This window comes from Panthera uncia, assembly GCF_023721935.1.
Source record: "Panthera uncia isolate 11264 chromosome B3 unlocalized genomic scaffold, Puncia_PCG_1.0 HiC_scaffold_1, whole genome shotgun sequence".
Taxonomy (NCBI): domain Eukaryota; kingdom Metazoa; phylum Chordata; class Mammalia; order Carnivora; family Felidae; genus Panthera; species Panthera uncia.
In genome coordinates, this window is record NW_026057582.1 from 27,643,376 (window position 1) to 27,669,491 (window position 26,116).

The 26,116-nt window shown below is 47.2% G+C and overlaps 3 protein-coding genes across 5 annotated transcripts in view; 2 read left to right on the top strand and 1 right to left on the bottom strand.

Moving 5' to 3' along the window:
• The window catches only part of MIDEAS (mitotic deacetylase associated SANT domain protein), a 65,916-nt gene extending 52,606 nt beyond the window's left edge, over nucleotides 1-13,310 (top strand). For both annotated transcript variants that reach the window (XM_049611379.1, XM_049611378.1), the window contains exons 4-13: nucleotides 237-582; nucleotides 2,585-2,651; nucleotides 3,101-3,243; nucleotides 3,348-3,451; nucleotides 3,980-4,055; nucleotides 4,722-4,810; nucleotides 7,384-7,533; nucleotides 9,110-9,322; nucleotides 11,259-11,455; nucleotides 11,853-13,310. In XM_049611379.1, coding sequence (XP_049467336.1) covers nucleotides 237-582; nucleotides 2,585-2,651; nucleotides 3,101-3,243; nucleotides 3,348-3,451; nucleotides 3,980-4,055; nucleotides 4,722-4,810; nucleotides 7,384-7,533; nucleotides 9,110-9,322; nucleotides 11,259-11,455; nucleotides 11,853-12,033 — 1,566 coding nt within the window. In that variant the 3' untranslated portion in view covers nucleotides 12,034-13,310. The remainder of the gene's footprint in view (nucleotides 1-236; nucleotides 583-2,584; nucleotides 2,652-3,100; nucleotides 3,244-3,347; nucleotides 3,452-3,979; nucleotides 4,056-4,721; nucleotides 4,811-7,383; nucleotides 7,534-9,109; nucleotides 9,323-11,258; nucleotides 11,456-11,852) is intronic.
• Nucleotides 13,311-16,965: 3,655 nt separating this feature from the next.
• Nucleotides 16,966-25,168, top strand: PNMA1 (PNMA family member 1). 2 transcript variants are annotated; one of them, XM_049611417.1, is made up of 2 exons: nucleotides 16,966-17,714; nucleotides 24,921-25,168. In XM_049611417.1, exons 1-2 carry the CDS (start codon nucleotides 16,974-16,976, stop codon nucleotides 25,071-25,073), a joined length of 894 nt encoding a protein of 297 aa, XP_049467374.1. In that variant the 5' UTR covers nucleotides 16,966-16,973; the 3' UTR covers nucleotides 25,074-25,168. The 2 variants fall into 2 exon arrangements, with proteins under 2 accessions (XP_049467374.1, XP_049467373.1); XM_049611416.1 differs by lacking the exon at nucleotides 24,921-25,168 and having other exon boundaries at nucleotides 16,966-18,835.
• DNAL1 (dynein axonemal light chain 1) overlaps nucleotides 25,143-26,116 on the bottom strand; it is a 44,811-nt gene continuing 43,837 nt past the window's right edge. The window contains exon 8 of the mRNA XM_049611423.1: nucleotides 25,143-25,522. Coding sequence (XP_049467380.1) covers nucleotides 25,482-25,522 — 41 coding nt within the window. The 3' untranslated portion in view covers nucleotides 25,143-25,481. The remainder of the gene's footprint in view (nucleotides 25,523-26,116) is intronic.

Sequence of the window (26,116 nt, forward strand, 5' to 3'; positions counted from 1 at the left end):
TGCAGTCCACAAAGCCTACATTTATTATCTGTCCCTTTACAGAAACAGTTTGCTGACCCCTGCCCTAGTGGAGACAGTAAGAAGGGTTTTTGGACCTGTTCCCTGTCTCAGGCTTGCGTTGGTGGGTGTGGTGGGCAGGCTAAGTTTGAAAGGTGAGACTGACCAGCAATGGTCAAGACTTCAGTTTTCCCAGCACATAAGAGTCTGAGCTATCTTGGTTCTGTTTCCTTCTCCAGGCTGATGACATGAATGTCAAGTTGGAAGGGGAACCTTCAGTGCGGAAACCAAAGCAGCGGCCACGGCCTGAGCCCCTGATCATCCCTACCAAGGCGGGCACTTTCATTGCCCCTCCCGTCTACTCCAACATCACCCCATACCAGAGCCACCTGCGCTCTCCTGTCCGCCTAGCTGACCACCCCTCTGAGCGGAGTTTTGAGCTACCCCCCTACACCCCTCCCCCAATCCTCAGTCCTGTGCGGGAAGGCTCCGGCCTCTATTTCAATGCCATCATGTCAACCAGCAGCATCCCAGCCCCTCCTCCCATCACGCCAAAGAGTGCCCATCGCACCCTGCTCCGGTCTAGTGAGTGACCCACCCTCAGGGGCCACGGGGGCAGGGAATGTGGGGAGGGAGGGCAATGGGCAGGAATGAGACTCTGCCCATAAGGCTGCTGGGGATTGGGCTGGAACACTGGGAAAAGGGGCTCCACTCTCTCTTCTCTGAGAGAGAAAAGGTGGTTGTCCTGGTTCAAGAACAGGCAGGGATGGGGTAGGGGATATCAGCCCAATTGCTTGGGTTCAAATCCCAATTCTACAATTTACTGTTATGTTCCCTGTGCAAGTCATTGAAACTCTCTGGGCTTCAGTTTCTTTAGTATTTAATTGAGGATATTAGTAGTACTTGGTTGTTGGTGAAATTGCCAATTTAATCTATTTCTGGATCCACAAATAGCAGTTTCCTATGTTCAACCTGATAGCCAACTCACGGGGTTGTGGTGAGGTTCAGAGGCAGCAACAAACGTAAAGCACTTAAAACACCATGCCTGGAGCAGCATCATGCTTGCTCTTAATATTATGTGGTAGATCCTGCCTCCTGGGGCTCTTAAATAGTTGTTTTGGCCAAGAGCAGACATGTTGGCTGGCCCGGGTGGTGAACTGTTGAAAAATGTGGGCCACTCCACAAAAAGATCCATTTCCTTTGAAAATGGGATAATCTTATCTTGTAGTGTGGTGGAGGATTAAGTGGGAGTAAACACCTCCAGAGGTAGAACAAGGGTGAAGCCTCCCATCACTAGATTACCCTTTGACCCTGACCTCCCATGCCCTAGCTCTCTGGTGCCCCCTGGTGTCTGTGGGTGAGAAATGGCTCACCCTGGGCTGGCTGGCTGGCCTTCCATTCCACCCTCCCACCTACCTTCCAAGCTTCTCTCCGTGCCTGGGTTGTGCAGGAAGAAATCACCGTAGAGACCAGACCGGCAACAAAGAGAGGCCTGTCCATCCATGAGCATTTATCGAGTACCTGGGTGTAAAGCATTGAACTGGGTCCTGTGAAGGCTCCAGTAGTGTATGGGACAGCACGGGTCTGTCCGTTCTAAAGAGAGTACAGGGTCATTAGGGAGTTGACATGGAAACCTGGGAGACAGAAAAGCAGAGGTTCTGGGCACAGTGGGATCAACAGCAAGTGAGTGAGGGAGACCCTAACCTCCAAAGCCTGCAGAGCCTACTAGCCTGGGGTGGTGAGAAAGCCTCCAGGAGAGGGTGGGGCTAGAGCTAAGAGCTTGAACTAGGAAGGAGGTGGGGAGGGCACACTCGGCACAGGCACCGGAATGAGTGGTGGAAAGGCCTGGAGGTAGGACCGTGCAGGAAGAGCGAGGAGCCATGAGTAAGCAGTCAGCTAGGTTCCAGGGTCCGGGCAAGGGGGTGGTGGGAGGCATAGATGATAGGGGAGCTGCATGAGTGAGCCGAGCTGAGGAGTTGCAAGTTGCAAAGGGGGGGGGGGGAGGTCAGCAAAGATTTTTGGAGCAAGGGAGTGCCTCCATGTGGGGCACTAAGATTAGTTCAGGAGAAACTGAGGCAGAGAATCCAGCATGGAAGCGAGGAGATATAAACAGGGTTCTCCTTCACTGCCTTGCTAGTGTGCCAAACGTTTCAGCTTCTTTACTAGAGCAAGCATAGTTTAATGTTGGAGCTAATTCTGTAGTATGGGAGCTCCTGGGGCAGGGACCCAGCTTTGGGTGGTGGTGGTAGTGGTAGTGGTAGTGGTAGTAGCTAATATTTATTGAGGGCGAGGCTTTGTGCATGATTTCATTCAGTCCTCGCATTAACCCTAGGAGGTAGGTAGTAATAGCCCCTTGCAGCAGGTGTGAAAACAGAAGCACCCACGTGCTTGGCAAAGTCACAGTTAGTCGTCACAGTTGCAGGCCGAGGAGCCAGGATTCACCGTGCCTGATTTCCAAGTACGAGTCTCTGTGAGTCACTGCCATGGCTCTTGTGCAAACGGAGCAGCCATGTAGGGTGGGGTGGGGGAGGGGCGGCTTGCTGAAGGCAGGAGGGTGCCGTTCACCGATGTGCCTTTTGTCCCATAGATAGCGCTGAAGTCACCCCACCTGTCCTCTCTGTGATGGGGGAGGCCACCCCAGTGAGCATCGAGCCGTAAGTGCAGCCCTTCCTCTGGCCTATGGTACGAGGGTGGCCGATAGGGTCCAGTGCACGCAGGCCCTGTGAGGAAGAGGAGGGTTGTGTGGGGCCCACAGAGGGCTGAACAGCCTCTGAGATTCTGCAACTGGCTCTGGGCTTTACTGTCCCCACCCTAAAGGAAAGGACCAGCTCGGTTTGAATTTGCCTCTGAGTATCGGCAGGGCAGTCCAAGAGACTCTTTCCCTATCTGTAAACTCGAAGCTTCTCCCCTTTCCAACCTCTGGGCACTACCAGGTCCCGTTTGCCAGGCTGTTCTCACGGAAGCCAAATTCCTTACACTCAGCTGAGGTCTTGCTGTGCTCAGCGTCTGCGGACTACCCCCTGCATCTTCTCCCATCCCAGAGAGAAAGATTCCCTGTGCCCGCGAGGTGAGGCCTCACTCCCTGCCCTTTCCACCCCTGCAGACGGATCAACGTGGGCTCCCGGTTCCAAGCGGAAATCCCCTCCATAAGGGATCGTGCTCTGGCAGCTGCAGACCCCCACAAGGCCGACTTGGTGTGGCAGCCGTGGGAGGACCTAGAGAGCAGCCGGGAGAAGCAGAGGCAAGGTGAGAGGGGGCCTGCACCAGCAAGTGAAGGTGGGCTGTTGGACAGGTGGGTGGGTTAGGCCCTGAACGAGATTTCTTCTCCTCCCCTCCCACGCTTGCTCCAGTGGAAGACCTGTTGACAGCCGCCTGCTCCAGTATTTTCCCTGGAGCTGGCACCAACCAGGAGCTGGCCCTGCACTGTCTGCATGAGTCCAGGGGAGACATCCTGGTGAGACGATGGCCCTGGTGGGGGGAGGGACCCTGAGGGAGGCTGGCATGGATCCATGTCTGCTGCCCAGGAGCCAGGGCTGCTGGCCCACTGATTGGAGGCAGGCAGGAGGGTCTGACCAGGATGGGGGTTGTAGGGGCTCCACCGAAGGTAGTCGTAGTTCCAAACTCCAGACTTTGCTGCACAGGGTCCTCTTGTCTACCCTAGTCCCTGATTCTGGGTCAGTGGGTCCCCGCCCTCAGAAAGGCTGTCACTGAGGCCTTTCTCCACCTATGGCTGTCTGTCCTGGGGGCCACACGTTCTCTCTTAAGAGGCCCTTGGCCTGGTTCCTGAGCAGCTCCACCCTCCGTGATCTTGCCATCCTGCCAAACCTCTTGCCCCTCAGCAGTTACACAGGGTAAAAATAAATGCCCACCTTACTACTCAGAGGGTTGAAGAGGCCTTCTGAATTGTGCCTGGCACCTAGGAGGCTCAGCCTACCACTGAGACCCCTGCAGGGCACTGACCTTTTCCTCACTTCCCCTTCAGGAAACGCTGAATAAGCTGCTACTGAAGAAGCCCCTGCGGCCCCATAACCACCCACTGGCAACTTATCACTACACAGGTGAGCCTGGGACCTGGAGCCTCAAGGTCTCCAGCATCAGTGGGGCCCAGCTTGGTGCTGAGTCACAGCCCTGGATGGGGGTGAGGAGGTCGGGGGCAGATAAGCCAAGAGCCGGAGTGAAAGAACTGACACCAAAGATGGGGTAGTTCTCAAGGGGCTTCCTGTGCCCTGAAGGGGCAGAGAGAAAGGCGTGGGCAGGTGGGAGCCCATGCAGGCAAAAAAGCCCATGGCAAGGTGCAAGGGACAGGAATCTAGGGAGTGCCGTCCCAATTGGCATCCGGTGCTTGGAACTTAGACAACCCCTGTAGTGCCATGTCCCATCCTGGGCACTGTGCTTTTAAAGGGACAGTGACCAAATGGCATAATCACAGCAGCCACCGATCCCTGTTGAGTGGTACCTCTTGTGTGTGCCAGGCAGAGCAGCAAGGGTTCCACGTGCATTATCTCCTTGAGTCTGCACCACAACTGGTGAGGTGGCTTGTGTGACCAGGTCCCAGTTCCCAAGCGAGGTGATTGAGGCTCAGAGGCTAGTAAGTGGCGGAAGCAGAAATATGGATCCAGCTCTGAATGGCTGCAGAGACCGTGGACGGATGACTTCACACTTTTCTGCTGGCCACTCACAGTCCCATCCACCTCACTAACCCTGGCTCCCGCTTTGCCTTACAGGTTCTGACCAGTGGAAGATGGCTGAGAGGAAGCTGTTCAACAAGGGCATTGCCATCTATAAGAAGGATTTCTTCCTGGTGCAGCAGCTGGTGAGCTGGGGCTCTGTTTCAGGCGCAAGAGGCAGCCAGGGGCCGGCTGTGTGATTTGGGGCTCCCTCTGCCGGTGGTGGCCCTGCAGTCTCTCTGAAAAAGCAGGTTAATGCCACTAAGTATTGTCGGAGAGAATTTTCTAAACAAAACAAGGGGAGAAGATTGGGCCTTTCCTCCCCTTGGTTCCGAGCCTTCTTCCCTCATGTAAAGGTAGTATGGCCATGCTGGGGGTGGGGGTGGGGGTGGGGAGTGGGGGGGTGGTCTCAGAAGGAGGCCTGAGTGGGCAGACCCAGTGGTGTCAGACTTCAGAGAGTGACTTGCCTGAGGCAGAACAGGAAGAGAAGGAAGGCTGCAGACTGAGGTGAGCCATTTCCCAGGGGGCTGGAGTACTTCAAAAGCCACAATCAGTAGGTAGAGGAGAGGTCACCCTAAGATGAGGGGAACTGAGAGCCAACAAGTGACTGTATAACAGACCGGGCTGAGGGGGGCCCCCCACTGCCTTCTTCCTGTCAGACCCAGGGCTTCCTTCCAGTAACTCAGCTGACCGAGCAGAGGAGGCCAAGTTGACTTTTCCTAGATTGAATTTATCTTGCCTCTCCCCATGTTCTTCTGGGAGAAGATTGTTTTGCTGATCCAAGGACCTACATCTTTCCAGCAGCCCTGTCTCATAAAATCTCAGCTGTACAGACCACCGAGGGAATGGGGTTTCCAAGAATGTGCCCTTTCCTCCTGGAATTGTAGATTGTGTCAGGACAGCTCTGGGGACTGGGCAAAGTGTGGATGAATTCTTCTACAAGGGCCCTGTTGTGAGGACAGTCATTTGCTGGGTTTCAGTAACATTCCATTCCCCGATTGGGCAATATTTCTGCGAAGTACACGCCTGTGAAATTCACTGTGGTGCCCCTAACGCCTTAATGAAAAGAGCAGACTGTTAGTCACACAGATGATCAGAGAGAATTGACAACAAAAGTGTAAACAGGATCTAATTAGTAAATCTGTGACTTGGCCATTCCTGTGAGATACAGCATATCTGTTTTCTCCTCAGGCGCAGAGAACTCACTGACCCCTTGGGCTCTGTAGACAGACTTCCCAGCTCCCACTGCAGCCCAGCAGTTGGCAGAGCAGTCTGGGAGCCTGGGGGAGAAAGGGCAGAGTCAGAGCCTTTAAAGAGCCTCTGTGTGTGGGAAATCTGTCCGGAAACTAAACCCAGTAGCCAGATGGATTTGTGAAACGGGAGCGCGCTAGGATTTCAGATCTTGGGAGGCCCTTGGAAGTCATCTTACTCTTGAAGAGACTTGCCTGAGGTCACACAGTCATTTAGTGGCAGAGTTAGGAGTGAGACTTAGGCCTTCTGCTTCCTTTTCAGGTTTTTCCAGAGCTTTCTTGTTAGTCTCCCTTGAATCCCTCTCTGATATAGGACAGTTTAACATTCTTCTATCCTCACTTGTCAGTTGCTGTTCCCTGGGAGGAATGACAGTGTTGCCCAGATTGATGAAGGGAGTCTGTGTTGCCGGGTCTGGGCTGGCTCTGAATGGGGATGGTGTCCAGACTTTTTCACCCTTAACTGTTTACTTTGAAAAATTTGAAACTTACAGAAAAATTGAAAGCATAGTACAGTAAACACCCACGCATTCCTCATTTAGATTTACCAATTGTTAACACTGGTCACACTTGCTTTCCCTCTTTCTCGGTCTATACTTAAATTTATATACACGCTTATTTCATTTCTCTGTGTTTTAACTAGTCATTAAAAGTAAGTTACAAGCGGTCCCTACGTGGCTCAGTCGGTTGAGCATCCAACTTTTTTTTTTTTTAATGTTTATTTATTTATTTTGAGAGAGCGAGAGCAGGGAAGGGGCAGAGAGAGAGAGAGAGAGAGAGAGAGAGAGACAGAATCCCAAGCAGGTTCTGCATTGCCAGTGCAGAACCTGATGGGAGGCTCGAATCCATGAACTGTGAGATCATGACCTGAGCCAAAACCACGAGTCAAATGCTTAATCCATTGAGCCACCAGGGTGCCCCAAGTGACAAACTCTTGATTTCGGCTCAGGTCATGATCCCAGAATATTGGATTGAGACCCATGTTGGGCTCTGTGCTCAGCATGACACCTGCTTGAGATTCTCTCTCACTGCCCCCCCCTTCCCTATACCCCTCTCCCCTGCTCATGCTCTCTTAAAAAAAATTTTTTTTTAAGGTATGTTACAGACTTGATCCAAATATCTCTTAAAAACAAGGTTATATATTCTTGCAAAACCATAATACTATTATCATACCCAAGAAATTTAAACTAATAATATTCTCTAATATGCAATCCCTATTCAAATCTTCCCAATGGCTCCATGTGGTCCTTTTTGGCTTTTTTTTTCCCCTTCCTAATAGTGCTGAAGTGTTGTTTAATTGAATTAGTCAGTGGTTTGTTCAGAGAAGGCATTGGAGAAATGCTTGTATTTCTTGGGTTTCTTGGGTTTAGCATTTGGGGAGGAGGGGACATGCATGGATGGGAAAGGCTGGAGAATCTCCAGGCAGATGAGCTGAGCCAGGAACTCTGACCTCAGTTTTGGCTTCAAATCAGATCCAGACCAAGACCGTGGCCCAATGCGTGGAATTCTACTACACCTACAAGAAGCAGGTGAAAATTGGTCGCAATGGGACGCTAACCTTCGGGGATGTGGATACAAGCGATGAGAAGTCGGCCCAGGAAGAGGTTGAAGTGGATATTAAGGTGACTCCCTTCCCAGCCTCAGCTGCTTAGAGTCCTGACTGTGTCTGGGGCCGAGGGCTGAGTTGAGAGCCTGGGGCCAAGCTCTCTGGAAGCCCCTGGAGGGTAAAGAGAGCAAGGCAGTGTCCCTGACAGCCCCAAGGAGCTGATGTCCTGGGCACTGGACCTAGCCCTTTAGGTCCCCCTCTCTGTCTGTCAGCGTCAAGGTAATAATACATTGTGTTGATGCAGAACATTGGGGAATTTTCCCACAATATCTGCATCAGCACTGACCTCCTGTCTCCTCATAGCACACCTCTAATACTGTCGCCCAAACTTGAGGCATTCTTGTACAACCATCATGAATGTGTCATCTCTGCATCCTACCACATGTCAACGTTACTGTTTCTGCGACATCCACATACCACCTGGGCTACTACTTCATATTTTTCTTTAAGTCAACTCAGTTTTTACTCAGGAGGGAAATGTTATGTCCCAATCATAAGCAGAAAACCAGTACTGTTTGCCGTAGAAGGCACTAGCAAAAGTAAATATATATGAGAGTCAGTGTTGTTAAATTCCAGGTAGGTACTGTTACCTGCCAGGGCTCTGAGTCTCAGACCTGACCTTTGGTTAATTAAGTCTGGGGGCCTATTCTGGGGAGTGTGCGACTCTTGATCTTGAGCTCGTGAGTCCGAGCCCCATGTTCAGTGTAGATTACTTAAAAATAAAATCTTTAAGGGGCACCTGGATGGCTCAGTTGGTGAAGCGTCCAGTTTAAGCTCAGGTTGTGATCTTGTGGTTTGTGAGTTCAAACCCCACGTCGGGCTCTGTGCTGACAGCTCGGAGCCTGGAACCTGCTTTGGATTCTGTGTCTCCCTCTCTCTCTGCCCCTCTCCTGCTTGCGCTCTGTGTCTCTCTCGCCCTCAAAAATAATATTAAAAAAAATCTGAATCACAGGAAAAATTATTAGGGAAGCATTAAATAGAGACAAGCAGAAGTTTCAAAAAAATCTCTAAAAAATAATAATAAAGTCTGGAGAAGTATAAAAGACACATTTAGACCTAACTCAAAACTTTATGTTTGACGTAATCAGGATTGAAAAGAGAATGCTATTTAATTCTGTGTCCACATATCCATCTAACATCATGTTGGGGTTATAACTCCATACTTGCTGACATGCTGCATGAAGACAGGGAGTGGTTTGGTCCCTCTTTTACAGACGGGGAAGTGGGTGGAGTTCCCAGAAGCATTACAAAGACAGTTTAGAACTGGAGCTAAGGCTGCTGTCTGCTCCTCCGGACCACCTTGCCGAAGGATGTGTCTGTCTCTTGGACTGGCATGCTCCCTTCCTGCCCCGAGCTCAATCTCAAGTGCTCAGTCTCTTCCTGAGGGCTTTCAGGGCTCAAGACTCTCTCTTCTTTCCCAGGCCGACTATCTGGGGGAGGATATAGAATTATGTAGTGCAGGAGGCTGGCTGGGCCAGGCCAGGCAAGCAGGATGAGCAGGGACTAGTCGTCCCCGGCTGGGTCAGAATCGGAGCAGTATGGCTGTGTAACTAGAGCTCCAGGCTCACTGCCCTCATTCTTATCCCCCATAGACTTCCCAGAAGTTCCCAAGGATGCCTCTTCCCAGAAGAGAGTCTCCAAGTGAAGAGAGGCTGGAGCCCAAGAGAGAAGTAAAGGAGCCCAGGAAGGAGGGGGAGGAGGAAGTGCCAGAGATCCAGGAGAAGGGAGAGCAGGAAGAGGGGCGAGAGCGAAGCCGGAGGGCAGCGGCTGTCAAAGCCACACAGACACTACAGGCCAATGAGTCGGTAAGTGTGACCTCCACTAGGGGAGCCCAGGGCCAGGAGGAGGGCTGGAGCTGGGCCTGGGGGTGAGGGAGGGAGGGCAGAACAGGAACATGGTGATGATGATCATCGCCATGATGGCAGGAAATGTACTAAGTACCTTATGTTTTTAACTTATTTAATCCTCATAACCCTATGTGGTAGGTACTGTCATCATTCCCATTTTACAGATGAGGAGATGGAGGCCCCTAGATAAGACAGCTGGTAGGCAGCCTGACTCCAAAATTGTGTTATTAAGTTTTTATACTATACTGCTTCTGTACCTGAGACTGAAGAAGAAGGCCTTGTGAAAACCCAAAAGGTGTGTGGGACGTGGCAGAAGCATCTATGAGTTGTACCTGTGGCAGGCTCTCCATAAGAGAGCTGTGTCCCTGACAAGAATATCTGACAAGAATGAGCTGAAACATTGGGGTGCCTGGGTGGCTCAGTCGGTTAAGCTTTGGCTCAGGTCATGATCTAGTGGTTCGTGAGTTCCAGCCCCTTATTGGGCTCTGTGCTGTTGGTGTGGAGACTGCTTGGGATTCTCTTTCTTTCCCTTTCCCCCACTTGCATTCTCTCTCTCTCTCTCTCTCTCTCTCTCTCTCAAAATAAACTTAAAAAAAAAAAGGGCTGAAACAATGAGAATCATAACAATGGCCCCTCTCATAGGTTCTCTGCAAAGTGCCTTCCTTTCCAGTATCTCATTAATTCCTCACAATAACCCCATAAAGTGTTAACCCCTACCTCAAAGATAGACGGAACTGAGTTCAGAGATGATATGTGACTTGCCTGAGTTCCTGCCTGCAGTCCTCGTAGTGAAGTCCTCTGTCCACCATATCATAGACCAAGAAACAACACATACCACCAGAGGTGTTCCTTGTCGGGGAGATGTCCCCCCAAAGAGAGTAGGGATTACTATGAGAGCCTTACAGATTTTTTTGTGTTGTACACTCAGGCTTGCAGGAAGACTCCAGACTGTTTGCTCCCTTCTGAGCCTGGGCTGTGCTTTTCCTCCCAGAGCTGTGCTCTATGCGCAAGCTTCATCAAGTCCTGCTGACTTTTGGGAATACTTCCCTAGGAGGGTCAACCCCATGCACGCACTTATGACTCCTAGCGGCCATCTGAGGCTCCCCTAACCCAAGGCCTGTGATTCCCCCCAAGCACCTCTCCAGGTCTGTTCCAGGTGTCCTCCACTCTCCATCATCTGCTTGGCATTTCTCGTGGTGACTCATGCTGTCTGTCCCTTTCACTAGATTTCAAGCTCCCTGAGAGCAGGGGCTCCTGTCTGTCCCCTCTGTATCCCCAGCATATGGCACCGTCACATGGATTTGAATCTGATTTATGGAGTTAAGGCATGAATGGATGGACTAAATGACTGAAGACATGAAAACATTAATTGAGACACCAAGACCCCCTTCAGATAGATGCATGGAGACGTCTTCTGGCAGCTTGGGCTGTCCCACAGGATTACTGTACCAACAGCTTTGTAAAGATACAGTTGGCCAGGGGCGCGTGGGTGGCTCAGTTGGCTCAGCGTCTGACTTCGGGTCCGGTTATGATCTCGTGGCTCTTGAGTCTGAGCTGTGCATCCGGCTCTGTGCTGACAGCTCAGAGCCTGGAGCCTGCTTCAGGTTCCATGTCTCCCTCTCTCTTTGCCCCTCCCCAGCTTGTGCTGTCTCTCTCTCTCTCTCTCTCTCTCTCTCAAAAATAAACATTAAAAAAAAAAAAAAAAGTTGGCTAAAGACCCAAATGGGCTGGCAAAAAGCAGTGAGTACCTTGTCACTGAAAGGATTCCAGTGGATTCTAGAGGACCGTTTGGCAGGAGCATCTGACCTTTAAGAGCCCTGTGTTCCTGAGATGCCAGAATTCAGGAACCTCTCTTCCCCAGATCTCTCACCTCTCCTTGTTTGATCCTCTCCAGGCCAATGACATCCTCATCCTCCGAAGCCATGAGTCTAACGCCCCTGGCTCTGCTGGTGGCCAAGCCTCAGAGAAGCCAAGAGAGGGGGCAGGGAAGTCACGGAGGGCACTACCTTTCTCGGAGAAGAAGAAAAAACCGGAGACATTTAACAAGACCCAGAATCAGGAGAACACTTTCCCTTGTAAAAAGTGTGGCAGGTAAGATGCTAGGCCCTGCCTCCCCTGGGACCCAGCAGGGTGGCCACGGCTGGGGGCCAGGAAGTGTGCTTTCCAGGGGAGCTTTCGCCTTGTCATCTGATTGGCTCCGAGGGTTTCTAGGGCAGTGACGTCACTTGGCAGCTCTTAGAGGAGGGGGTGACAGCACTGGATCCGGAACCCTTCAGTTCCCTAGGTGGAAGGTGGAGCGGGCCGTGTGGCCCAAGCCAGTCAGGCGGGGCCGGGGACCCGCCCGCCACACAGACGCACCCATGCACGGGAGCGCACACGCACACTGCCCAGACACACGCGCACCCGCACGCACGCTCTCTGGTCTGGTGGTCAGGGGGTGGGGGGTGGGGACGGCCCTCTTACTGGAGCCCCTCCTGCCCGGCCGCAGGGTGTTTTACAAGGTGAAGAGCCGCAGCGCCCACATGAAGAGCCATGCAGAACAGGAGAAGAAGGCTGCCGCCCTGAGGCAGAAGGAGAAGGAGGCCGCTGCCGCCGCGGCAACCGCAGCCGCCGCCTCTCCGCACCAGCCCGCGCTGCGCGAGGAGAGCGGCGCGGGTGAGAGGGGCTGACGCCGCCGGGGCTCAGGGGCCCGCCCCTCGCCCTGGACCCCCGGCCCTCCCTGCACCAGCCTGCCCGAGCTCCTGCGAGCACCCTGGAACCTCCAGAGGGAGAGAGGAGAGATCACGTGGACTTTTCTCGGAAGAACAAGACAATAAAATAAACGGCTCTTTTATTTATAAAGGCCCCAGGAGCAGTCGTCTAGGCTGCAGGATCCAGTTCTCTTTGCATTCTGTCTGTCGGAAGTAGTCCTTGCGCGTTCCTCCAACTGCACTGCGAAGGCCCCTGCTGGCTGGGGCTGCCCCTCCGGACGGGCTCCAGCGCCGCCACTGCTGCCTCCCACGCTGGGACCGCTGCTGCCGCGCAGCCTCTTCCGGTCCTCCTGGTTTCCCCTGCTCCCCTTCGGTCACCATGGAGAGCCAAGCAAGCACAAGCTCACCCTCCTTGCAGCATTTTTCCCCCCCCCCCCCCCCCCCGCCCCCAGAGGACCTCAAAGGCTGCACAGGCCCTGCCCCAAGCCCCGAAAAGAGGAACTCCCCTGGAGGGATTGTGGTGGCCGTCTCCGAGAAGGAGCTCAGCCTGGTACCTGTGCTGTCCCCTACACGACAATGTCCAGGCCTAAGCTGCTCCGGTGACCCTGTCCTCAGGCCACCACCTATGGGAGGAAAGCTTCCAGAATGCCTATAGGGCAGAGGACAGGTACCTGTCCCTTTGCTGCTCTCTACCGGCCTGCTAGGGCTGTGAAGTTTTCTCAGATATTTGGGGAAGGGGCCAGTGTCGGGTCTCAAGCTCTCAGTCTGCTGGAAGGAAGGGAACTGTGCAGAGGGTGGAAGTTGTAGGGTTGGGCTGGAGAGAACTTTTGATAAGCCCTGGCTCTTCCTGCTTCCCACCTTTTTGCCAAACACTTTTGGTCCCCGAAGGCTGCTAAGGGGGTTTATCCTGGGCCCAGCCTGTTCCCTCTTGCCGCAGGTTCCTTGCCTGCGTATGTCCTGCCCTTGGCAGCTGCTTCCTCACCCCATCCCACCTGGTCTAGTGTGGATATCCACCGCCCAGCCCCCGGTCCTACATGCTGGAGATTTCTGGATCCTTCCCTGGGAGGGGGAGGTCTCCTAACCAGATTGGACAGGAGCCTTCATTCCTCGACTTGTGTCATTTGGGAGCTATTTATTTATTCTTAATATTTAATTTTTAACATCCTCTCAGGGACCAGGGGCCTCTTGCTTTCCAGAGGCCCAAGTGCATTTATCCCAAAATAAGGCACCTTCTTGGCATCCGCCCCCCCCCCCCCATTCCTAAGACCCTAAGGTCCCTCACCTCATTGCTCTGGAAGCTGTTGCCAGTAGGGGTGATTAGTAGCACTGAAAGAGGGTGGAAAGGTGGAAGGTGTCACCAAAGCCACACAAAGACCAGCAGGAGCAAGGGAGATCAAAGGCAGTTCTTATTGCTACCTCTTCTCTGGCTGTATTTTCAGATTGCCTGAGGGGATTGACTGGAAGCCAGAATTCTAGTTTTGTTTCTAGTTTGAAGAAGCCATATTTGGCATGGAGTCACTGAAGTGAAGTGCTAGAAGGTTCCAGAGGCCTCCCTTGCCAGTCCCATAGAGGGCTGAGTTATTTTTCTGATCTTGCTACTCAAGTTTAGTTGTGTTAGAAGTTCTAAGTGAATGCAAGTATGTTGCAAGAATGCAGGTCAGCATGTTAGGAAGGAGCCAAAAATTCTACTACTCTCCTTACAAGATAGCCTAAAGGCGCCATGTTGGTAGCTAAGAGTGGGGAGGGAGTTTTGTTTCTAAACTATGCACTAACTGGTGTTTTTCAGCATTGATTTATGCATTAATATGGTTCTTCAGGACCCCAGATATGGGAGCAACATCTTTCTCCCCGCCAGACTCCAGGACCGCTACATAGATCTTCAACTTCCCAGTTAGTTTCCTCCAAAGGCTTCTACAGACTCAATGTCCCAAGATCGCAGAAATCTGGTATACCCTCCAGAAATAGAAGGGTAGCAAATTTAGGCTGTCTGCTAAATCACTTATGTAATAAGAGTGCCTTCGCAGCTTTGCCCCAAAGTGCTACTTATGTTTCCCAAGGTTTTTTCTATTTAAATATAATTTAGTTTCAGGCCCCTCTGTGGACACATGGTAACAGGAACCTCCTTCGTTTAGAGTGATTCTCCTCTTCTAAGCTCATAGAAATCAGACTAGGTGAAATGTTGGTGGAGAAAATCAAGGTGGTACCTCTGTATTAATTCCACCAGACCCTGTATTTTAGAAGCGTTCATGCTCCAGGATGGATTTACATCTAGAATATAAGGTGAAAGTTAAAACGTTTAGAGGGCAGATGCAATTGTTCCAAGTGACCTGCCAATAAAGTAGGTGCAGCCATAGGAGCTGGGATAGGTATATCCTTTATGGTGCTTTCTCCCTGTGAACACATTAGGCTCATCTTGTTTGTGTTTCTTCCTTTTTTCTTCTGTTCAGAGCTGTTTAAGAAGTTAAATGACAAACACCTCCAGCTTTATTATGCCCTCCCCACACCATTTCACATATCCATCTTCCAGTCTCCATCTACACTTCGCTAAGGGCATGAAATTAACCTAGTGCCTGTGTTCCAGACCGTTTCTGAGGTCTCTTACCCACCCACGGAGTCTGTGCTTCAGTGCACTGGCCTCCATGCCTTCAGCAGCCCCCCTCACAGCTAAGGTACACCCTCATCCCTTCTGCCTCCCCACCTCCACCCCTGGCACAGAGGTCGTGTGCTGCTTATGTCTAAAAGAAATCCCCTATATTTAACTGCCTCAGTGACCTAACCTCTTTCTTCTCATGTGCCAGATGTTAAGATGAAGGAGGAATACAACACATACTCAAGCCTCAGCTGTTTAAATATATTTTCTCTGGGGCTCTCTTTTTTCGAACGGTATTTATTACCAGACTAGCAAGCCTAACTCCTTAGGTTTACAGGAAGTATGCATATTTTTATAAAACAATTGTATGTCCTCCCCATATTTTGCTGTGTTAATATTTGCCTCTAACAGTTTGCAGCTGTTTCACCTTTTCCTTGTTTGTCTCTAAGTTGAAGGCCTTGTTTGGAGGGGACAGCACAGGAACAGCCTTGACAGTCTGTAATTATTGTACAGATATTTTAATAGCATATAAATAAGTATATTCCTTTTATTTTGGGGAAAAAAACATCAGACACTGCCTTTTGTGTGTTTGCTGCCTGTGGCACCCTTTTTTAAAGACTGTTACATATTAAAATAGTGTGTGTATATATATATATATATATTACCTCTTTTGCTGTACAGTTGTGATAGACCAGACTGAAGATTTTATTTTTTGTGTGCTTTTTATAAAAAAAAAAATAACACACTAAAGTAAATCTTGCGGATGTGATTGTAATGTACCTATGTAACTTATTTACTTTTGAATGTTCTTCTGTATCTTTAAACCTTTTATTAAATAAGGTTTTAAAAATTCAGAGTTGAAGGCTGTGTTCTTTTGGAGAGATTTTCACCATCTGGGATCGACTAAGTAGGCCTTGTTTTGCTTGCAATGTATTACTTGACATTTGGAACCACAAGGATTCTCTTTTCATCAGGTCTTTGTCAGTGATGCCGGGAGAGGAAAAATAACACGCTAGTGTTTGCCTGTTTGCAAAGATTACTGAATAGACACAGATCTTTTTACATAACTTTAGACAAGAAAGAGTCTCAACTCAGTGTCTCACACAAAAATATGTACACGGCATACTTCCAACGTGTTAGTTTCATTGACCTAAAGTATGGAGGGTGCAGAATGCCATCAGGTGGCACAGGGAAGTCGCGGTGCTAAAGATGATATTTTCCTATGCAGCGGCAGGCCAAGTTTGCCTTGACGGATGCATTTTCAACAATATCACCTTAACTTCACTCCAGAATTGTATTACCTTTTAAACACGGTGCTTTGTTAGGAAGAAAAAAAAAAAAAATCCGGAAAACGTGAAAAAGGAAATGCGCCATCAAAGTAACGCCTGGAGACCCTCGCTAGCACCTTGGCAACCGCTCGACCCCGAGAACCACGGGAACTCGAGGAACTCAGGTAGTCAAGGCCACCGTTGCCATGGTTACGCTCCGGGGCGGGGCGGAAGCAGCTCACTGGGCCTGCCCCGCTCCCCACTGCGGCAGTAACGCCTTCGCTGGCTGCGGATCCCAGGACCTGGCAGCGGAGCTGTGCCATACCGCCGCAGCCCGCCGCAGCCGGCGCACCGCCACTCCTGCCCGCCCTTGCGTCGCTTCTCCGTCCTCCTGGCGCCTCCGCTGCCCGTGTCGTCGTTCCTCGGCCACCTCGCCGCCTGGAGCCATCACTAGGTCTGCAAAGAAGCCACTTGCGGACTGGCCCCGCCGCCGCCGCCGCGACCTCAGAACAATCTCTTCCTTCGGGGACTGCGCAGCCCTTGTCTGCAAAGCAGCCGCTCCTCGCCCAACTGAAGGCCGGGCTCCGACCGCGAACGCCGGATCAACAGCGGGAGCAAGCAGCGGGTGCCAGACGCCCCAGCTGCCGAGAGGAGGCGGCCACGCCCCGCGACCACACCCCGGCGCCTCTTCAGCCCCGCGGCTCCAGTCTTCGCCACCCGCCGTCGCTCCTCGCCTTCTGCGCTGCGACACGACACCCTGCGTGCGGGTGGGAGACCCGGGCCGCAGACCCCGACCGGAGACGCAAGATGGCGGCGGACGCGTGACTGACTGCCAGAGCATCCCAGAGGCTTCGCTCGGAGAGCCAGCCGAAGGACTGACTTTGCGGGGCAGCAAAAGGACAAGAGGAGGACTCTGGTGTCATCTGTTCATTGTGATCGCGTGAAGCTTGCCTCCCTCGGGCATATTGGGGGGAGTGTCTGCTGCTGTCCTAAGTCCCAGAGCACAGGGAGCCACAGTCGAATCCTTATTTGTAGAGTTGGGGCCCTTGACAGTGGGGAAAATGGCGATGACACTGTTGGAAGACTGGTGCAGGGGGATGGATGTGAACTCCCAGAGAGCGCTGCTGGTCTGGGGGATCCCAGTGAACTGTGATGAGGCTGAAATCGAAGAGACCCTCCAGGCTGCGATGCCCCAGGTGCCCTATCGAGTACTTGGGAGAATGTTTTGGAGGGAAGAGAATGCAAAAGCAGCCTTGTTAGAGCTCACTGGCGCTGTCGATTACGCCGCGATCCCCAGGGAGATGCCGGGTAAAGGAGGGGTCTGGAAAGTGGTCTTTAAACCCCCGACTTCCGATGCTGAATTTTTAGAAAGGCTGCACCTCTTCCTGGCGAGAGAGGGGTGGACCGTGCAAGATGTTGCCCGCGTCCTTGGGTTTCAGAACCCTGCTCCGGCCCCAGGCCCAGATATGCCGGCAGAGATGCTAAACTATATTTTGGATAATGTTATTCAGCCTCTTGTTGAGTCCATATGGTACAAGAAGCTGACGCTGTTCTCTGGGAGGGACATCCCGGGGCCGGGGGAGGAGACCTTTGATCCCTGGCTGGAACACACTAATGAGGTCATAGAGGAGTGGCAGGTGTCTGATGTAGAAAAGAGGCGGCGGTTGATGGAGAGTCTTAGAGGCCCTGCCGCTGATGTCATCCGCATCCTCAAGACTAACAACCCTGCAATAACCACTGCTGAATGCCTGAAGGCGCTTGAGCAGGTGTTTGGGAGCGTCGAGAGCTCTAGGGATGCGCAGGTCAGATTTCTGAACACCTACCAGAACCCGGGAGAAAAGTTATCCGCCTATGTCATTCGACTGGAGCCTCTTCTGCAGAAGGTGGTGGAGAAGGGGGCTATAGATAAAGATAACGTGAACCAGGCCCGCCTGGAGCAGGTTATTGCCGGGGCCAACCACAGCGGGGCCATCCGAAGGCAGCTGTGGCTGACGGGGGCTGCGGAAGGGCCTGCCCCTAACCTCTTCCAGTTGCTGGTGCAGATCCGAGAGGAGGAGGCCAAGGAGGAGGAGGAGGAGGCTGAGGCCGCCCTCCTGCAGTTAGGCCTGGAGGGGCACTTCTGAGGCCCAGGAAACGCTGTACTGCAGATCTAGATCACAGCTGCTTTCCTTGTCTCCGTGCTATCTTACAGGTGTCTCTTAGTAGTAAAGACTTAGCCATGTGCTGGGGGGGGAGGGGGTTTGAGAGCAGGGAGGCAGCAGGCCTGGGTATTCATGTAACATTAGTACAATCGTGCAAATGAGCACCCTGAGCTACTTACTATGAGTCGTACCTAGCTGCAATGCCAGGTAAAGACTTGTGCACCAGTGCTCAGTGCAAGCTGTCGTTGTGGCAATCATCAGTTGTAAAACATGTGAATTTGTGACACTTCCCATTGAGGTAATTAAGTGTGAAATTGCATGTTCTGATGTTTAGCGCAGGACCTGGCAAACACAAAAAGCGTTCAGTAAAAATATGAGCCGTTATTACTAATATCGTGAATGGTTGTGTTTACAGTAAATTGTTCCTAATTTATATTAATGGAAAGAAATGTGACTTAATTAGATACTACTAGTTATTCAACCATACAAAGCAAATTTCTTATTTTTCATCTTGAAACGTCTGGATCAGTTTAATTGACAAGTGTTCTGAGACTATGGAATGGGGTGTTAGGAAACAGTTCTAGAACTGCGTGAATCAATTTTTCTCTGTACAAGATACAGATATAAACTGCATGGGAAGGTTATAAAGAACCAGTTACAGTGTCTAGTTCCCCACTTCAAGTCTGTCATTGAATGGTAGTTCTTGTTCATGCTGATTCTAAGTGTTCTAAATTTCAAGTTATCAAAATACATGTATATGAATAAAAATATTTTAAAAATTCTATTGTCTTGTTTTTCTGACACATGTACAAAATTTAAGTGTAATTAAGCTCTATGTTCTCTTAGGAAGACTTCCCCATGCTGCTAAAAAAATCAAACTTCAATGATTTTATCTTTAAACTTCATGTCATACTATGCGAGTTTAAATTGCAGAACCTTTTGGTATTTTCAACTTTTGCATGTTTTCTACAAGGCAAGTGTTAGAAGGCTAAAAAGACCTACGTAAATATTAACTTACTGTAAAATGTTAGAAAATCCTGAAATGGGGCTCAGGATGTCATCTAGCAATGCTTTTTCTCCCCTTTCTAAATCCTTTTTCAGCTAAAGGTATTTATTTTGCTGAGGAATAATTCCTCAGCTTAAAATGAAGGTTTCAGATTTATAGCAGCCATTTGATATCAAGAGGGTACAAATAGGGAAACTGTTTAAAAACATGTTTGACTTCAGAGCTTTAGTGACCAAAGGTGTCTTGAGATCCTAGTAAATCCAGAAGTGGTTACATGAGCGTAAGAGTTCAGTGGGGTTTTCCCCTAGTAACAAGGCTTTAAAATTACAGCCAACCTATTTAACAATCATCAGGTAAAAATTTATTTATAAAGGCTACTACTGGTGTACATTCAAACATTTTTCTGTACTCATGTCATCTGTTCCACTCTCACACGCTTAACACACACATCTCCAAATGTTTGATTCTCAACAACATACGCAAGTCTTCCCCCAGTAAACATGTCCTCATTCCTCTACTCCCCAACTCACATAGCTTCCCTCTCCATCGCCATTGACATGACAGCATGGCACCGGGTACACGCCCCCCTCACTTCTCAGAATCTTATCTGTACACATTCACTCCCACCTTCCCCCTGACACTCTCATAAACACACTCCCTCCTCCCACCACGCGCGCGCATGCACACACACACAGACACAAACACACACGCTACAGCAGTCTCCCACCCCAACCACACAATCCTGTTTCTCCACACCTGCTCCCACTGCCACCTCACACCAGCCAGCCACATATACACACACATTCTCACTCCACGCAAGTTACGTTCATGACGAAAATAGTGGGTTTCTCTCACCCGATGTCAGAGGCATTCTTCAATGTCTGTACATAGAGATATACCTTCTTATAGCTGCAGAAGTGACTGCATCTTAGGAAGGAGGGTTATCACTTCAGATTCTTTTATTATATGCAACGGTTATATATCGACATATACATACATATGTATTTGATTACATATATATGGTACACATGTAAGGATTCTAGATGTCCATCCTTTATTCTAGAAAACTAAAAATAATGAGCTGTTTCTTATCTGAATTAAGGGTTTCTCTTTATAAAAGGCTCAAAAATTAAAATCTGCTTTTTAAAGGAGGACAGCAGCAAGAAACATCCTTAGAACCAAAGAACTGTGGAATAAAGAAGTAGAAACTGCACCACAGTCCCATTCTGAGGCCAAAATTATATTTGGTTGATAGCACAGAATATGTGCTGAGACAATGTGTAATGTTACAGCTATTACTAGGCTATCTTGTTTCTTGTGGATCAAAAAGGGGCTGGCCAGTGTCAGGTTATTCCAGACCACAAATCAGGGGCCTATCAATCAACCTTAAACTCGTATACTACCAATAAGGAGAGGACTAGGAATAGTCCTTCCGGTTCCGGGAAGCACTTTGCAGGATCCCAATCATTTGGAATGGTGCCCAGAGGCCTTCTAGTGAAGACTTACAAACCTGGAAGAGGAGATTATCACTGGTAGTGAACTACAGGGGGGAAAAAATGGCATAAAGAAATGAGTCAGGCTCTCTCCCTGTCTGATACACACTCACACAAGCTGTGTGGAATGTTTGATCTAAAGGCCAAATTTCTTCAGAATTGAATGTGATTGGAAGTTCACATGGTTGCTCTATACTAGCTAAAGCGAATGGCCACATAACCAAAAAAAGATACGAATTAATTTTTTTTTAGAAAATAACACAATTTATTACTATTTTAAAACAAGTTTCACAAAATAACATTCAGAAACTCAACATTTCTAAATAAGTTAACACAATAACTTTAGTCATAAAGTCATGCTACAAAATTCCTGCATATAAAAGATTATTATCAAAGTATTAATAGATGTTAAAATGTTCTTTAGAATGGAGTTGGTTCTAGAAGCCAAAGATTCTGGAATGATGCTCGTTATCATGACTGACACCCTGGGAGAAGCAGCTAGCTGTATGTATATTCTCTACCACCAGTCTTTTGATGGGATTGATCCCTCCAGGCAATAGCACCTCAGAGGCAGGTATCCTGCAGATCAAAGAAGCAAAGAACTTCCCACCCTTGTCACATTAGCCACAGCTTAATTTAACCAACATCTAAATTAACTGTTAAAATCTAGACGTGGGAAAGATAACTAACGCACAAAGTTTCTATTCTGAGTAAGAGAATTCTACATGACACATTCCCCAGAGGGATGACTGTCAATGTAGCAGACATGGAAGATGACAGCAAGGAGGGAAATAGGGAAATCCAGACTCTGATTATGTCAACAGACAACTATTGCTCAGGTTGGCTGAGAACGAGCAAGGATAAGTCTGATTCTCTACTATCCACATGCAGGCTAGGTATTTACCTATCTGCCCTTTGGGATTCCTGTCTACCAACATCCAGTTCATAATTTTAAAGTGCAAATCTATGGCAAAATAGTTTACTCTCCCCCATCCCCTTGTTAAATTTGCTAGATCATAATTTGGTTGGCTGGTTCCCCTCTAATCTGCCCAATATGGGAAGTAACTAGAATCCAGTTATGACTTCTCCAAGTGGCAAGTGAAAATGTTTCTTAGGTTAGAAAAAAGTAAGACTCAGTCTCATTTTGACTTTCAGTTTTCTTCCTTTGCAGTCAGTTATAAAAAGGTAGCAACAGAGATTTCGATGTGGGATTTCTAAAAGTTCAGTGATTTTTTTTAAGACATACTCTATTTTTTTTTATTGCACCTATTTTATGGTTTTATGAAAAAACAAAAATCAAAACCAAAACCTCATGCTAGAGTGAGGATAAAGGAATATGGTCAAGTTAGCTGTGTCAGAAGCACCAACTCTGCTACACTGAAACTTGTTTTATGTTTAATTAAACCTATTAAGCAGCCTAAATAAAGAAAACATGTGCCGAAGGGATTAATTTCAGTTAAAAGATAACTTTCAGTTCAGCAGTTAGTTTTCTCCCTTTACCAACAATTATAATGTAAGGTCCTCACAAACTGACAAACTGCAGTTAAAGAGACACTACGCGTGATCAATACTTTGACACTCCCCACCCCCCAACACACCAATTTTTAAAAGTTAATGATTAAGTCCAACCTTCCTAGACCCTACACTTTTTCCATTTAGTCCTAAGAAAAACCCAGGTGGAAGATTCTTGGTCACAGAGATAACTACCTTCAACTCCACTTACACATCACCAATTCTGAGAATAAGTCAACAGTTAAGATTCATTTTTTATTCCTCCTTACTCTACTTCAGACCACGGGTAAAAGAAGAATCTATTCAAGTCAAAATTCTTTTTCCACACAAGAACCACATTTAAGTGTCTAATAACCATACCAAGTAACACCAAGTTAATGACCAATTATCATGACATTCTTCTGATCACATCCAAAATTGGTGTCTACACCAGCTAACTTTCACATATGATTACCAAATGTTTCCAAATTCTATACAATATTTTTCTGTATTTAATGACTGCTACAGTCTAGAAAATCTATGCATTAGTGGGCAATGAACAAACATTTAAAGAATGATCCATTTTCTAAAAGTACACTCAAAATGTTCAAAGATAAAGCAAAATCTATCATAAAGTTGAATTCTGTTATAGTAAGAGAGAGGTAGGTTAACAATCACTGTCCTAGGATAAGCAGGAATACTAAGAAATAATAGTTGAGACCCTGCTGAAAAACGTAAGTTGAACCTTCCAGCCCTGAGTTTCTAATGTTATATGACAATTATTAAAATGAGCATTACAAAAAAGCAAAACACCAACGACCATTTTCCTTCCATCCATAATTATTAAATACATCACCTTCTCTCATACAACGACTCAGGAGGCATATATGGCTAGAGTGAAAATAAATGCACCTGGACAAAAGGAATGTTAGTATAAAGCACTGGTTCTTAACCAGGGACGAATCTGTTCCTACCCCACTGCCAGAGGGGACAGATGGTAATGTCTGAAGACATTTTTGGTTGTCAGAATGAAACTGGGGATTCTACTGGTATCTAGTGAGTAGAAGCCAGAGATAGTGCTAAACATCCTATAATACACAGGATAACATTATCCAACCCAAAATGGTAATAGTGCCAACACTGAGAAACTCTGGTCTAAAGGAACAAACTCCTATGAACACAGAACACAAAAACCTTTCAAGGCCTGACCAGGTAATACAGCCATAAACTTACAGTTAGGGAACATAGAAAAGTTGAATTCCTTTGCAGACTAAAATCAAGGTACCTGTGAAAAATTAAAATACTGGATGGATTCCAGAGCTCTACCATCATTACAAGAATAGAAAAAATTTAGATGAGCCACTAAAATGGCATAATGTTTTAAACCAAGAGCACAGAGAGAATCCATCCCAATCTCTGAGAACTATCAGTGATTTAAAAATATTAAGCAACAAGGAGAAGCAGAGAAAATGTTTCTATATTATAGAATTCAGAAAACCAAATGCCAACACCATAAGCCATTTTAAGATTCAATATGAAGTTATTCATTCCCTATTATATTCACTTCCAGAGTAACTTTTAGAAAATGTATCCATACATAGCAAAATGGCTTCAAGCTTTCCTACTGGATGACATGCAAACTACAAGTGAAGAAGATCATCTTCCCTCCTAGTTTTGAAGATTTAAACATCACCAAGGGGAATACTCATTGCCTACAGTTCACAAAAGAAATACCCAAAGGCTTTGAATGTGTAAGCCAGAGTAAAGATTTCTTCCTATCAGATTATAAGGAAGAACTAAAAGGACGCAAAAAGTGTTGGACTAATTTTTCCTCTTGCTGTTTGTATTCAGAATTGATTGTCAAAGCAGTGGTCCCTTTAGATCAGAGTGACTCAGAGAAATCACGTAATTCCTACTTAAATGATAGCTGAAAATTTCTGAAGCCCAGGACTCTTTATGCAATCACTTAAAAAAAAACCAAAATGACACTCCCCTCTTTGACTGGTTTTACACAAGTAAATGGGGAAATAAGAATCAGTCTCTGGTTGAGGGACTTTAGGCACAATTTGGCAGAGCGCCTCTAACTTCTTTTCTGAAATCCGTCAGTGATTCAGTCATGGCCTACTATGGACTTCATCATCATATGGTTACTGACTACTACTATATCTTGTACTTTCCAAAAAGATTTTTTTTCTTATATGATAAATTCTAAGCTCTGTCTCCAACTATTGCTTTGCAATTTTAAGGTTAAATCACCTACCATCCTTCATAGAGAAGGCAATCCTTAAAAATATTGCCATTTGCCTGCAATCCCATAATGAAATATCTCTTCTCTTTTCCCTCCACAATCACTTACATAATTCATTTTAAGAGCTGTTTAACTCAGAAACATTCTAAAAATATATTTTGAAATTCTAAATTTAACCTATTGAAAGGTATCAGATGCAGTCTTTAGGTTCTATATCCTTATTTATAGCAATCATTTCTCCCAACGTGAGGGTCAAAAGAACAAAGTTATTAGGGAAAATTTTGACATATATGAATGGCCAACATTTAGGCTAGTAATTCAAACATAACTATTGTTTACATACATTTCCTTATATAACATATAAGGGACTATAAACCAAAAAGTGTGCCTAAAATCAGGTCCACATGAGTAATATGACCACAGTACCAGTTAAAGGAATGATCATGGCAGTCATTTCAACCACTGACCTGGATCACAGAATGGCTGACTGTGCACAGTGACTCAAGTGGCCAGGCATGTAAACACAACCTAAATTCCAGTTGACATTGCACACATTTTTGGAAAAACAACTAAATATAACATGGGCTATAAGGCCTCCAAGATATTAATTTTTCCTTTTTTCACCACAGCTTTTCCAACTGGACTTTGGGAGTCTTGGTTCTAGGGCTGCTCTGCATTTCTTCCAAGAGGAACTCTTCCTGTCACTGTGCTGCCTTTTGAACCAAAGGTGTCACATATTTGTGCTTCTGAATCATAAGGACATGGACCTTCAGGAAAGATAGTCTACAGAATCAAAGGTTAAGTATATATATTTAAATGCCTGGTCTAAAAAAAAAAAACAACAACTTAAATTGAATAAAGAACCGTATTTGTTATTCTTTTTTGTTAAAAATGACTAGTCTATAAAAAGTTTCAGTAGATGGGGCCACGAAGTACACAATTGGGACTAAAGACAAAAATTGAAAATCTGAATTTCTAAAAAAAGTACTAGACTATATGAAGTTGGTGTTACTGTTACTATTTGGGGGGAGAAACACTCAATAGGTTTAAAAAAAGATAGGAATGAGAGATTTGTTTTATCTTAATAATCTTTTGCCCCACACAGAATCTTTAAAATAGACAATTATACAAAACTTATCTATTGTTCTTATGACGTTTAAATAAGTTAACATGAAGCGGAAAACATGGTGTTAGTTATCTTCTTCCTCGTCCTCTTTAATTACTGGGGTACCTAAAATGAAAAAGAAAATTATTTCTGGTCATTCTAAACAGATTTTTTAAATTCTAAATGAAAATATTGTTCTGTTAACCAGAGACGCTATGAATACTAGGAAGTGTGCCATAATAAAAATAATCTCATAAAATAATCTCTTCGATTTCAAATTATCCAAAAAGCTTCTCAGGAAACTTCTCAAATGGATTAATATAATAAGCATTTGTGAATATTTAGCTCCCCAAATGCAGAGTTGCAAATAAAAGTGCCTACAGGTGGCAGGCAGAAAAATAAAGCTCTATATACACACTAAAAACTGTGTATGTTAAACACAAAGAAATATTCTTCATTTTTCACAATTAAAATATGCAATCACAGTGTTGCCAGAAATCTGAATTTTTATTTTACTCTCGCAAATATTAAACAATGGGAATAAACTTGAAAAAAATAAAAATAAAAAGAACCAAAGCACAGAAAACAAAACACATCTGCAGGCTATCACTGGGCCAAGAGCCACACATTTCTGAGCACTGGCATTTGAAGCCTGCCCACAATTTGACTCCAGTCTCATGTTCAGTCTTAACTCTTCAGCCAGTCACCTTCTGCACCAGC

Bases quoted from the DNA above. Each gene is read 5' to 3' on its own strand.
- PNMA1 (XM_049611416.1), top strand. From the start codon at position 16,974: ATGGCGATGACACTGTTGGAAGACTGGTGCAGGGGGATGGATGTGAAC.